Genomic DNA, 14,799 nt, shown 5'->3' with positions numbered 1-14,799 from the left:
GACTCTAGATTTCAAGGTTCAACAAAATTGCTGAGTTACAATTAGAGTGGTTTTGACCAGGATCTGAAATTTTGTGAACTTTTGACCCCTGTTTCAATCTTTGATGTCCTATTAGTCTCCACTGACCACTGATGTTGGTCACTACAGATGCTCCTGTTGGTCACAACTGACCCACCTTGTTGGTCACTACAGACACTGGTGTTGGTCACTACTGACCACCATGTTGATCACTACTGACCCCCGTGTTGATCTGTACTGACCCCTATGTTGATCTCTACTGACCCACTTGTTCATCTGTACTGACCCCTATGTTGATCTCTACTGACCCCCGTGTTGATCTGTACTGAACCCCGTGTTGATCTCTACTGACCCCCGTGTTGATCTGTACTGACCCCTATGTTGATCTCTACTGACCCACTTGTTCATCTGTACTGACCCCTATGTTGATCTCTACTGACCCACTTGTTCATCTGTACTGAACCCTATGTTGATCTCTACTATCCCCTTGTTCATCTGTACTGACCCCCGTGTTAATCTGTACTGACCCCCGTGTTGATCTCTACTGACCCCTATGTTGATCTGTACTGACCCCCGTGTTGTTTTGTAGGTAATCCAGGGACTGTTACAGGCCCATGAAACAGTCATCATCAGTAAAGACAATTCTGCACTGCTGTTTGCACATGAGGCGACAAGAGTGTTTCACGATCGGCTGATTTTACACGAGGATCGTGACATGTTCTTCCAGTTCCTGTCTGACATCCTCCATGACTACTTCAAGGTAAGCTTTATCTTAGGATTCTTTGTTTTATAGTTTTACTATTTATTGAGTTCCAGAGAAAATAAAATAAATACCTTACATATCTCCAATAATGGAATACAAAAAATGTTTGATATGAAAGTTCATTCAACTAATATAGCTCTGATAAAAGTTAAGACTCACATGATTTTGTAGAGGGGAATATCTGTCAAATTTAAATTTCAAACACAATTTGACTTATTTTTTGAAAAATTATAAGTATGCAGTGTAAAAATTGAAAAGTAGTACTAGTTTTTGACATAAAATATTTTAGAAAAGTAATTGTATCAAGTCAAGAAGAGATTGAAAAAATTACACTCGTACTTAAAGGTGTGTTGTTTGTTGTACTAGGTGAAATGGACCAAGGAAATGCTGATGAACGAACAGGTTTTATTTGGTGACTTCTTCGAAATGGAGGCTACACATCACGTGTACCGACCCATGTCAGACCGCAACAAGTTAGCTCAGGTGTTGGAGGAGTATTATATGAGAATGAATTACGGGAACACCAAGGTAATTAGTCGGGATCTGTATGTTAGGGATTGTGTTAGGTAGGCAGAACTTCAGTCAATAGGGTAATTGTTGTTTGGTATACAAGGTTTAAACAGAAATTATGTGTAGACATGTTGATATAAGGGAACTGTAATTATTTTGAAAAAAAAAAAAAAAATCTTTTAAATGAAGTAGCTAGTTTACAGAGAAAAAGAAATTAGAAGAATAAGTGTAATATTATTCCCTTTTATAAATACTGTGATGAGACATGTCGGTCTTTGGTGAATGTCCATGGACTTATTACAGAAGCAACCTAAGGTGACGATGTTTCACCTGTAGTGTGGTTGCTATAGAGGGAATATTCAAATAAATTATATTGATTTACTTTTAAAGACTCTTGTTTGTAAAATATTTTTTTCAGCAGATACGTAAGGTGTATGTTATGATTTATTTCATGTTACTGGATGAGCATACAGACTCTTTAGACCTTTTGTATTTATATAATTTACTCAGCTGTTTTAGTAATAAAATTTGATACATAAATTGAATTACTACATATTGAAATAATTTCCTGAAGAAAACCTGTAAATTAACGATGAATGTGTATTTTGAACATACAAGTAGCTCTTGAAATGTTTGTTTTTCTGAGTGTTATATAACTAATTGTTTATCTGTCAGGGTATAAATAATTTAGTTTGTTTGTTTGTAGGCATTTGTAAGTACTCAAGTCAGTGTCAAAAGTAACTTTTTCACAGCAGCTAGTATAGACTGCCACTTCACATTTTTTTATTTTCCTGGTATCACTATTTGTAGATTTAACATCACAAAGTCCTCACACTTTATTAACCGTACTGATGACTTACATAGGTCTAAGACTGCTGTGGATAATCTCCCCTTATTTCACCACTTCCTGTGTACTGGAATTGTCCATATGGGTACACGTAGTGGGTTATGGACAGATCCACCTTCATCCATCTCATGTATTTCCTTTGAAGGTTTCCTCAAAGCAGGATTCTTGTGATACATAAAGGTCCGACATCTTTTGCAAATTTGTCCCAGTATACCTTTTTCAGCTCTACTGGTTAAAGATGTCACAGAGACAGTCTTACATAGTGTGTAGGGTATTGTCTGTATGTAGTTCATTCTTAAAAAAATGGTCACTTATATGTGAAGGTCAAACATATCACAGAGACATGAACTTCAGTGGGTAGAGAATTGTCTGTAGTTGTTCCTTACTTATTGGACAGCTACAGGTGATGGCTATGATTTCAGCTAGATATGAATAGTACACAAATAACAATGATAACATCATAGCTGTGTTTTAAAATTTGCATCATTTTGGTGACACAGTTGATGATTTCAGCGGTGACACAGTTGATGAATTCAGCGGTGACACAGTTGATGATTTCTGCCAGAGTTTTCATTTGCTTTGTACCTAGGTCTACAATGGTGCTAGAGAACTTAGCTGTAATGATGATTTAACAGAGAATTGTATATTCTGTTTCAGCTTCTCTATGAAAGTGACATAACGGTACAATTAAACTTGGTTTTTGTTCTACGTTGGTTGTATATTGATTGGGAATTTAAGTAAACTATAGAACTGCAGAGGCAGATTGATTACAAGGGAATAGAAAGGTTTTATTTGGGGACCTCCCTAGCTGGAGGCAGATTATATATTCGGGAGAAGAAAAGGAGAAAACACAAAGTTTTGGAATTAAAAGTACATATTGACATGAATGGTAACTTGTTTGAAAATGATACTTTACCAGGAATCTTTCATTGGTAATAATGGTTGGAGACTAAGAATCTACCTCTGCAGGACAATTTCCACTATGAGCTTTTTAGCTCTCGATCTTATTCATGAAAAAGAGGGCCTGTCTGGAACCAATCATTAAGAGAAGTGTCCGATTTCAGGTTTAAAATGTTTAAGCAATATTTCTCGTAGCTGTATCAACACCGCAGTAATTACATTTAGCGCTGTTAATTTGCTGTTTCAGTTTAGTTATTTCAGATACACTTCACAGTCAACCATATTTGGTCATTTTACGGGCATTTCACGATGTTTAAAATCATTTTCCTTGTTCAAATTTTAGAGTATGTCTTTTTTGAGAAATTCATCTTTTTACTATGGAAACAGAGGGTTACTATAGGGATATATGCATGTTTGAGAAAAATTATGAAACTGACTAGTGTGAGAGCTGTTCTCACAGAGTGTGAGAGTTTTTTCTCACAGAATACTGATATTGGCCTACTGATGAAATTCCCTCTGTCATTGACATTAATTGAAAAAAAAATGTAATTTGTTTATTAATATTTCTCTGCTACTGTTAAAGGAAAACATTTGATGTTATTTTGTTTAACTTATTATTTTTGGTTGGCGTTTATCCCAGAGTGAGAATCTCAATAGACTTGTTTATATACATGTATCATCCTCATAGTGCATTCATGGTAAATGACCATATTTGGTCATTCTGGGGCCCAAAAGGGATTAATGGGACAAGTTTCTGAGCAAGTTTTTTCAAACAGCATTTGATAAGAATGTCAGGAAAAAGCTGACTGTTACCCAGAACAGAGTTTGACTGTTAGTTGTAGTTTTAATTAAGTTTAACTTTGATACTCTTTGACTTGATTTGTCTATCTTTTACATAAATGTTAATCAATTTGAATACCTAAGACAAATCTAATCTTGGATGAGAGATTGTGATTGATAAATGCCTTAATGATGAAACAAATAGTTAAGAAATCAACATCTTGTGTTATTTTTCAGCCAGCCTTTGATAAAGACGTTATGGTACACATAGAAAGTTCTACGTTGGTTACAGATTTTGTTTGGGATTTTAATCATGTTTTATACTGCACAGGTGGATTGCTAATAAGCAGCTAGGCAATTCTATTTCTTGAAAGTGTGCAATGAAGTTTTTATTTCAATTTTCATTTCTTGAAAATAATTTTGTGTCATTTGTTTGGAAGAATACAAACAGAAAAAAAAGACTAATAAATTTTGATATTGCATATAGATTAAAACTGCCTGTTTAAAAACTACAAACATTTCCTAACATTTTGATGCACATAGCTGAGTACTGATTGGATTAGGCTTATTGATTAGAATCTACCTCGGCAGTATTTTTAATTAAACAGATATTTTAAGGTTATGGTTCTAATTTCTCTGAAGTTGCTTGGTTCTGGATCATAGCTCACATAATGGGCAGCAATTGCGTTAATATCTGGTCTCCGTCGTCCACAGCTGTTTGGTATCTACTGAATAACCAGGAGGTCTATAGAGACAGGATACTGCTTGTAGCGTCCTCGGGTGAAGGGCTACCAAGTTGATTCAGATGAATGACCTTGACCCACTTTCACGAGAGTCAAATAGGTTAAACAGATTCTACTAAATGTTCCAGAGTCTTTGTTGGTGATATTTTGGCTTCATCTTGCTTGGGTTCAGGACTGTCATGTTTGCTGAAATGAATTGATCAAGGTCACATGGGTCAGTTGTATTAAAATCTTTAAATAACATTCTATGGACAATTTAAAGGCCTTTGACTATTTTGATTGTAGAATGATAGAATGAAGGGCTATTAATTTTATTCGAATCATTCCCTATAACAGGGTTGGGAACTGGTAATGTTGAGACAGTCAATTTGGAGAGACTTTTTCGTGTTTCACAGTTGACTGCTCCCTATAAAATAAAACAACAAAATTTCAGAGTTTGGAATGTTTTATCAAAAACTGCACCTCTTTAATATATACAATTTTTGCTTGAACAGGTCTTTTTTTAATAAATTTCTTGATTTTTACACCTTAGGAAAATTGGCAATAAGGGAAGCTCCAAAATCTGTGAAAAACTGCAAAAAAATAGAATTGTTGTTTATAACAAGCAAAATAATGGTTTTCAATAAAATATATCAAAATCCAATTTTTTCCATGTTTGGCATAGGACACACTTAATCACAAAATACAAAGAAGTTCCACAAAATGGAGACTGTCTCAACTATTCGAGGGAATTCCCAACCAGTTAACCTCTTCTTGTGACAACTTAACTGATAGAACAGGATGCTAAAATGAGTCTATCTACCGTATCATCGGTAGTTACTGCAGAACTCCTGGATAACATCGCAATCCCATTTAATACCATATTTATCCTGAAATAAGCCCACAGGGCCAAGTATAAACTTGACTCAAAGTAGGAGTTGGGTTTACAGCAGGCCAATGAAATAGCATTTGTTACCACGGACCTGCTACATACATGTAGTTGGACTAATTATCAGACATGGGCTTATTACCAGACATGGACTTATTACCGAGCATGGGCTTATTACAGAGCATGGGCTTATTAACAGACATGGACTTATTACCAGACATGGGCTTATAACCAGACATGGGCTTATTACCAGACATGGGCTTATTACCGAGCATGGGCTTATTACAGAGCATGGGCTTATTACCAGACATGGACTTATTACCAGACATGGGCTTATAACTAGACATGGGCTTATTACCAGACATGGACTTATTACCAGAGATGGGCTTATTACCGAGCATAGGCTTATTACAGAGCATGGGCTTATTACCAGACATGGACTTATTACCAGACATGGGCTTATTACCGAGCATGAGCTTATTACTAGACATTGACTAATTACCAGACATGGGTTTAATTATTACCAAACATGGGCTTATTACCAGACGTGGGCTTATTACCGAGCATGGGCTTATTACAGAGCATGGGCTTATTACCAGACATGGACTTATTACCAGACATGGGCTTATTACCAGACATGGACTTTTTACCAGAGATGGGCTTATTACCGAGCATGGGCTTATTACAGAGCATGGGCTTATTACCAGACACGGACTTATTACCAGACATGGGCTTATTACCGAGCATGAGCTTATTACTAGACATTGACTAATTACCAAACATGGGTTTAATTATTACCAAACATGGGCTTATTACCAGACATGGGCTTATTACCTAGCATGGGTTTATTACCAGACATGGGCTTATAACCAGACATGGGCTTATTACCAGACATGGACTTATTACCAGACATGGATTATAACCAGACATGGGCTTATTACAGAGCATGGGCTTATTACCAGACATGGACTTATTACCAGACATGGGCTTATTACCGAGCATGAGCTTATTACTAGACATTGACTTATTCCCAGACATGGGTTTATTACCAGACATGGGTTTAATTATTACCAGACATGGGTTTATTACCAGACATGGGTTTATTACCAGACATGGGTTTATTACCAGACATGGGTTTATTACCAGACATGGGTTTATTACCAGACATTGGTTTATTACCAGACATGGGTTTATTACCAGACATGGGTTTATTACCAGACATGGGTTTATTACCAAGCAGACATATAACTACAGTTTTAGCCACTCAATTAAAATCATGATCAAGACATGTTTCATTTCCGTATGTTTATGAATTATGCTTTGATAAATATGTATTGATGAAGTTACAAGATGGGGTTTTAGCTAATATAACTAATGTACTAAATTAATAAGTTTTATTGAGATATCTTTTGCTTGCTTTAAGATTATACATAATCTTAACGTTTAGATAAACATCAAATTGTATCAAAGCCCTGTGTTTGAAGCTTTCAGAAAGACACTCCAAGTATCTCCTTGAGAATGTAAGTCAGATATGTCTGCATGTTTTGGTAAATTAACATCGATTAAGAATTATTGTAACACCTAACAGGTAATGAAGACTTGTATAGTTTTAATTTGATTTGATTTGCAATTTTGTTTTAAATTAGAGCATAACCCCAATGAAAATTACAAAAGTACAAAAATGGAGTTACACAACTACCCTGGACCCAGTATTTTAAAGAGAGTGTTATTCATAACTATCTGCCATGGAAAGCCACTCCGTCAAATTGAAACTCTTTTACTATAAAAAGAATTACATTGTATTCTCTGCTTGTAGTAAAATGATAATTATTATTTTATATGTCATAAGAAGGAGTTATATATATCTATGTATCGTGAAAAGTTTCATTTAAATCAAGATTAAATAAATTCTTCAATAGTAATTATAGTGCATGTATATTTCTTACGGATTAGTTATTTAAGAGTCTCAAAAATATACTTTTTAATTTAGTCTAACATTTAAATACCATTTTTTATGCCTGAATACATACTGTATATATTCTTTTTAAAAAAAACCCATCATATTAAGGTGAAAATATAATTTGAATCTTTATAATAAGAGAATTGTTATGGTTTTCATCATTGGAGATTATCACACAAAACATAGAAGATAGTATTTATGAGCTACTTTTATACACAATCATGTAATTATTATTTTTTTAATTATCAGTATTTTTAGTTATATTTAGATAAATATGTGAGTTTTGAACTAAAAATAATTTTACCCAATTCTATGATCAGAAAACCATCTTCACAAAATATTTTCGCAAATCTGAAAAATATATACCTGTAGATGTATATATTTGTTGATTGGTACATTGTCTATATCAATATTACTTCCTGTGAAATGCCCAGATGATGATGTATTTGACCCTTGTGAGACATTACTGTACACTCACATTATAGATATAGCATTTGCTGTGGTTTGGACTTGTAGATATACTCAAAGTGACAATGTTAATTGATTTTTATATGTATCTAAAAAATGCATGTTTTTTATATGTTATGTTTTGCTTGAGTTTGTGTAAAACTTAAATTTGCATGGGTAAGTGTATCAAGTTTTTATAATCAACATTTCTTACTTTGAAAAAAATATATTGTAAAAATAAAAAATAAGATATTAAGTATTTGAAGCTGTATTCTTTATAGCTGTTTAGATGAAAAGACTGGTTTTGAAATACAAAGCATGTCTTTCTTTTCAGGTTTTTAAATTTTGAATCTGGGATTCTTGCACATTTTTAGTTTAAAAACAATTTTGAATCAGGGATTCTTGCACATTTTGAGTTTAAAAACAATTAATTTATTTTTGTTTGAACATCAAAGTTCTCATATTCTAGATTTGGAACTACAAATTTTGTTTTCTAGACTTGAATCCTTGAATGAAATTTTTTTATTTTTTCTTTTCTTTTTTTTATATAGGCATCGCAGATGGTATTCTTTAAAGATGCAGTTGAGCACATCACTCGAGCGGCTCGAGTCTTCCGTCAGCCAGGAGGACATATGATGTTGGTAAGTATGACTTCAGCTTTGTTAGCAAATCCTAGTCAGAAGCTCAAAATGGGTTTCAGGAGAAAGTTACACAATCCTTGATCAAAAGGAATATCTCTGGTTTGGATTCCTCATGAAGAAATGTCGCTGGAACTTAACCTTTTTCACGGGGCACTCACACATGTTGGTCTGTTTTCAGGTGGGACTGGACGGGACTGGAAAAGCTACCGTTGTACAACTTGCTGCTCATATAGCCAACTGTGAGCTCTTCAAACTCACTCTACAGAGGGGTTATAACTTTAACGAATTCAGAGATGACCTCAAAAAGCTTTTCCTCAGTAGTGGGGTCAAGGGCAAGAAAAACGTGTTTCTACTTACGGACGCCGACATTGTAAAGGTAAGCTAATATTTTCTGTCACTGTCCTGTAGCAGTTATGAATAGCAATAGGGGGCTGTAGCGGCCGAGTGATTAAGGTGTCCCAGCACTTTATCACTAGCCCTCCACCTCTGGGTTGCGACTTTGAAACCTACGTGGGGCAGTTGCCAGGTACTAACCGTAGGCTGGTGGTTTTTCTCTGGGTACTATAGCTTTCCTCCACTTCCAAAACTTGGCATGTCCTTAAATAACCCTGGCTGTTAATAGGATGTTAAACAAAATAAACCAGAATAGCACTAAATAATGAGGATCTGTTACTTTGCTCAGTCTTTAGCTATTTCCAAGGATTTGATTTATTTAACGAAAATTGGTCCTTTGTAAATAGAAATACACTAGAATTGTAGGAGAGAAATTTTTTGATACATTTGTAATTTCTGGGGGAGAACATAATTTTTTCATCTAATTCTTTTATAAATCTGCAAAATTTGAAAAAAAAAAATCCTTTACAGTGCGTTTATTCCTATATAGCTGGCAGGTGTCAGACTGTATATTTTTGGGTTCAGTTCAATTTTAAGTCATTAAACAACTTGTTGAGATTGATTAGGAAGAGTTGATATTTGGTCTGAAGCTTGTTAAAGTGACGTCTATCAACATTGTTCAAATGACTGACCTTGACTGTAAATGACCCACTTTCTATGTGTATTACAGGAATCATTCTTAGAAGACATCAACTGCATCCTAAACTCGGGCGAAGTCCCTGACCTCTTTGACAATGAGGAACTGGACGGTATTACGATGGACCTTAAACATGCCGCTGCTGAAGCTGACATCCCTGACACTCGTGCCTCTGTCTACCAATACTTTATCCACCGTGTCCGTCAGAACCTCCATGTGGTATTGACAATGAGTCCGGCGGGTGGAAAGTTCCGTCAGCGGTGCCGGATGAACCCTGCCCTGATAAACTGCTGTACCATAGACTGGTATGATGAGTGGGAGGAGGAAGCCATGCTAAGTGTGGCTCAAGTTTTCTTTCTCAATGCCGAGTTTATTGCCAGTGAAAATTATGACCTTGATGTAAGTATAATAGATTCAGATTCATGCAGCATTCAGTAATAAATTTGTATTAGCTGTACATTCTCTGGGGGTCTTCCCTTTTTTTTACGTGTGTGTAACTTGTATGTTACCTGTATGTTACCTGTATGTTACCTGTATGTTACCTGTACGTTACCTGTACATTACCTGTATGTTACCTGTACGTTACCTGTACATTACCTGTATGTTACCTGTACGTTACCTGTATGTTATCTGTATGTTACCTGTACATTACCTGTACGTTACCTGTACATTACCTGTATGTTACCTGTACGTTACCTGTACGTTATCTGTATGTTACCTGTATGATACCTGTATGTTACCTGTACGTTACCTGTATGTTACCTGTACCTTACTTGTACATTACCTGTATGTTACCTGTACATTACCTGTATGTTACCTGTATGTTACCTGTACATTACCTGTATGTTACCTGTATGTTACCTGTACCTTACTTGTACATTACCTGTATGTTACCTGTATGTTACCTGTACATTACCTGTACGTTACCTGTACGTTACCTGTTTGTTACCTGTACATTACCTGTATGTTACCTGTACATTACCTGTATGTTACCTGTATGTTACCTGTATGTTACCTGTACGTTACCTGTATGTTACCTGTACGTTACCTGTACGTTACCTGTACGTTATCTGTACGTTACCTGTATGCTACCTGTATGTTACCTGTATGTTACCTGTATGCTACCTGTATGTTACCTGTATGTTACCTGTACGTTACCTGTACATTACCTGTATGTTACCTGTATGTTACCTGTATGCTACCTGTATGTTACCTGTACGTTACCTGTACGTTATCTGTATGTTACCTGTATGTTACCTGTACGTTATCTGTACGTTACCTGTACGTTTCCTGTACGTTACCTGTATGTTACCTGTACGTTACCTGTACGTTATCTGTATGTTACCTGTATGTTATCTGTATGTTACCTGTATGATACCTGTACGTTACCTGTACGTTACCTGTATGTTACCTGTACGTTACCTGTATGTTATCTGTATGTTACCTGTACATTACCTGTATGTTACCTGTACATTACCTGTATGTTACCTGTATGTTATCTGTATGTTACCTGTATATTACCTGTATGTTACCTGTACATTACCTGTATGTTGTAGCTGTTGAAGCGTAAGGTGGGTAAGGTCTGCGTGGAGATACATAAGAGTATAGGTGTAATGTCGACCAAGTACTGGGACGAGATGCGGCGCCATTACTACTCGACACCCTCTAGCTACATGGAGTTCATTCGACTTTACTCCAAAATGCTCCGTGAAAACAAGACTGAATTCGTCAACAACAAGTATGTTACTTTTGTAATTATTTTTAAAAAGTCATTTATAATTGATAAAAGCAAAAACACAATAGTTAAAGAGAAAACATGGAAATTATGCAAAAGTTACAAATATTCTCGTCTTTTGTAAATCATTAAAACACTAAAACAGAATTCATTAAGATTTTGAATACAAACCAAATACAATGTAATACGTTGTTACATGTTTTGTTCTCTAGAAACCGTCTGGAGGTAGGACTACAGAAGTTGTCTGAGGCGAACACATCTGTCGGTACTATGCAGGAGATTCTAGTCTCCCTTGGACCACAGATTGAAGAGAAACAAAGGGTATGAATGTGTTCATTTCTCCTGTTTTAAGAGATCGATTACAAAATTAAAAAAAAAAAAAAATTAGTACAAAAATCATCTTGTTGCGAAATATCTGCATTAATTATGGTGCTGAACATATTGTAAGGGACAAAGGGTAATAATTTTCTGAAAATTACATTATATGGTTGAGGAGTTTAGCAAATGATGAAATGTTACTTTGTCCATTGTAGGATACAGAGGTACTGCTACAGCAGCTGGAGAAGGACAAAGTCGCTGCTGAACAAGTACGAGCCATCGTGAGGGAGGAGGAAGAGATCATGCAGAAGGAGGCCAAGATTGTACAGGACTACGCGGATGTAAGTATTATATATTATATGTAAGTATGACGGGTTTATTCATACCAGTTCATACATTGCACAAAAAGAGTTTGTTTATATTGAATTGGTTTACAAACACTTCCTGGCTTTATATATTACATAACAGCTATTTTGACTCTTCAGGCCCATGGGTCTCTTTAATTCAAATGACAGGTTATTCCATAAAATGATGACAGATAAAAATGTATTGGAAACCATGTGGTCTATTGGTAAAGACAGTCTCAATCTTCCTGATGCAGATATTGAAGATGTTCCATGTCTGATATTTTGTTCCAACAGGAATGCCAGCGAGATCTTGCCTCAGCCTTACCAGCCCTACAGAATGCTGTGGAGGCCTTAGAGACATTAGACAAGGCCGACATTGCTGAGATCAGGGTCTACACGAGTCCGCCGACTCTCGTCATGACCGTCATTTCCGCCGTCTGCGTCCTCTTTCAGAAAAAAACAGATTGGGGAACGGCCAAACAGCTTCTTGGTGATCCATCATTTCTAAAGAAACTGACACAGTTTGACAAGTCAAGTGTGCCAGAGAAGGTAAAAATATACAAAAGCATTAATTTTGATTGTAAAAATACTAAGATGGATTATTTTTTATCTGTAAAAATGTTATTGGTGAGCAGTTGAAGATTAAATTTAATCTGAAAAAATAGTTAACAATTCCACCTATGGACAGGAAACAAAGCTTTTTTCCCGTTTGGTTTTGTAATCTTTTATCCTTAGGTTTTAATACAAGTAATGTCACTTTGAAAAATTGACCATGTAGTCAAAGATATCAACCACAAACCATTACAAATACAAAATGCACAGTACTGTAAACGTACTTATTTTAGCGCAATCAAATTTTAGCGCATTTGCAGATTTCAGCCAGTTAGCGCAATGATGAATTAGCGCATCCACAGAACTTTCTATAGAAATGGAACGTACAAAAAGTAATTAGCGCAATCATAATTTAGCGCAAGGCTTCCAGCGCGAAAAGCGCTAAAATAAAATTACCGCTAAAATATGTACGTTTACAGTATATTTCATCTCATTTGATGTGTCCTCTTTAATTCTTCAATATGATCCCCATCAAGATTTAGTTTCTGAAATGTACTCTTCCTGAATGGCTGACTGAATTTCAGCCAAAAATATTTTTCTGTCTATGTTTTTGAAAGTATGAAACTAAAATGTAAAACATGCCCAACTGTATATATTCAGACCTTCCACAAGCTGAAGAAGTACTCCAAACACCCAGACTTCAATCCGGAGGCTGTGGGGCATGTGTCCGGCGCTTGTCGTTCCATCTGTGCCTGGGTGTTGGCACTGGAGCATTATAATGATGTCTATAAGGTAAAATTTCTCTTCTCCAGTTTTAGATTCAAACAGACAGTGCTGGAATGAAGTCCTTTATTGTTTAGATTTATTACAAACATTCCATTTTTCTTATGTCTATACAGAGTTTTCAGTCACTCAAAAAAATATATGGAATAAATGATTGTTATTGTAGATGGTGAAGCCAAAACAGAAGCGAGTAGCTGAGGCTAAGGAGGCCCTACAGATGGCCCAGGATAGCCTCTCCAACAAACAGGCCAGTCTTCAAAAGGTAACATAAAACAAATAATCCTACAATTAATGTTGGTTACAAAATCAACTAAAAGAATTCCTGTAGAGTATGTATCAATGCTGCTAAGACATCACGTTTATTTTGTGTTAGAGGAAATCACAAGGTGTGAAATTAGGTTGTCATTTCAGTTATTAGAGTTGTCTTTTTGACACACTTTCATAAAGTTATGATTAAGTTATCATTTCTAAGTAGAGTGATATTTTAAAGTGAATTATATCATTTAAATTAAATACTTTTGTACACTTAGTAGTCTGTATAAAGTCACTTGCAATGCATTTTAACACAATGATTGGAAAAAAAGTATAAAATTTTGAAAATTGATAGCATGAAAATAGAACTGAAAGTAGAAATAAATATATGTTTATAAAGAAACAAGTCTGAACTCTAATTATGATAATTGGTGCTTTGGTGAAGATATTAATTTTGTAAACAGTAAAACACAAATTTTTTGTGATTATTTGACCTGTACCTACATGAACAAGTATAAATCAGAGTTGTATCCCTTTTTCTGAGAGTTATCTCCCTTCAATAAAACCAATTGTGTCTTTCTAGTTACAAGACCACCTGAACAGATTGGAGCAGCAGTACAAAGACAGTGTGGATCAGAGGGAATCTCTCAAACAACGCAAAGTCACCACAGCTCTCCGACTACAGCGGGCCTCCATACTCATCGACGCACTCGTTGACGAAAAGGTTTGCTCAGTCTTAACATTAACTGCTCAAATCCTTTACCATTAGGTTTATTAAAAAACAATCACACAGTTATATAATGGTGTTAAGACAATTTGAAATAAGGATTTTATGTTCAGAGATATTATCAAATTACAAAATATGATTTGATTTAGCAAAAACTTTCTTAATGATGTTTATTAATATATAAATGTAATCCATATTTTTATTTTGTAATGTTAGTGTACAATGAGGTAATTTCTGACTAGCATTGTTTCCCTGACTTGTAGGACCGGTGGCAGGATTTAGTGAAGGAGCTGAAGGCCCGCCTTCACGGTCTGGTGGGAGACACGTTGGTGGCAGCAGCAGCTGTGGCCTACATTGGTCCGTTCACCGCCAAGTACAGGAAGGATCTAATACATATGTGGACTGGCTTCTGTCAGGAGAACGACATCCCCATCACCAAAGACTTTGACCTCATCAAGAGTACAGTAGAACCCTATCAGGTACTGGTTTATTTACTGCTGTACTGGCAGAATCTAAAGGTCTAGGTATGAACAGATGGTCTAGGTATGGACAGATGGTCTAGGTATGGACAGTATGGA

The 14,799-nt window shown here is 35.6% G+C and overlaps 1 protein-coding gene across 1 annotated transcript in view; it reads left to right on the top strand.

Moving 5' to 3' along the window:
- LOC117323123 (dynein heavy chain 6, axonemal-like) overlaps positions 1-14,799 on the top strand; it is a 134,358-nt gene that overhangs the window by 74,337 nt on the left and 45,222 nt on the right. Inside the window, 14 exon segments of the mRNA XM_033878151.1 lie at positions 608-778; positions 1,148-1,309; positions 1,998-2,003; positions 8,388-8,477; positions 8,656-8,853; positions 9,541-9,906; positions 11,064-11,245; positions 11,455-11,563; positions 11,776-11,901; positions 12,202-12,456; positions 13,120-13,251; positions 13,409-13,504; positions 14,078-14,218; positions 14,485-14,700. Of these exon segments, the coding sequence (XP_033734042.1) occupies positions 608-778; positions 1,148-1,309; positions 1,998-2,003; positions 8,388-8,477; positions 8,656-8,853; positions 9,541-9,906; positions 11,064-11,245; positions 11,455-11,563; positions 11,776-11,901; positions 12,202-12,456; positions 13,120-13,251; positions 13,409-13,504; positions 14,078-14,218; positions 14,485-14,700 (2,250 nt within the window).

This window comes from Pecten maximus, chromosome 3, assembly GCF_902652985.1.
Source record: "Pecten maximus chromosome 3, xPecMax1.1, whole genome shotgun sequence".
NCBI classification, from domain to species: Eukaryota; Metazoa; Mollusca; class Bivalvia; order Pectinida; family Pectinidae; genus Pecten; species Pecten maximus.
Note: the sequence above shows the minus strand (reverse complement) of the source record. Positions and strands in the feature narration are given on the sequence as shown.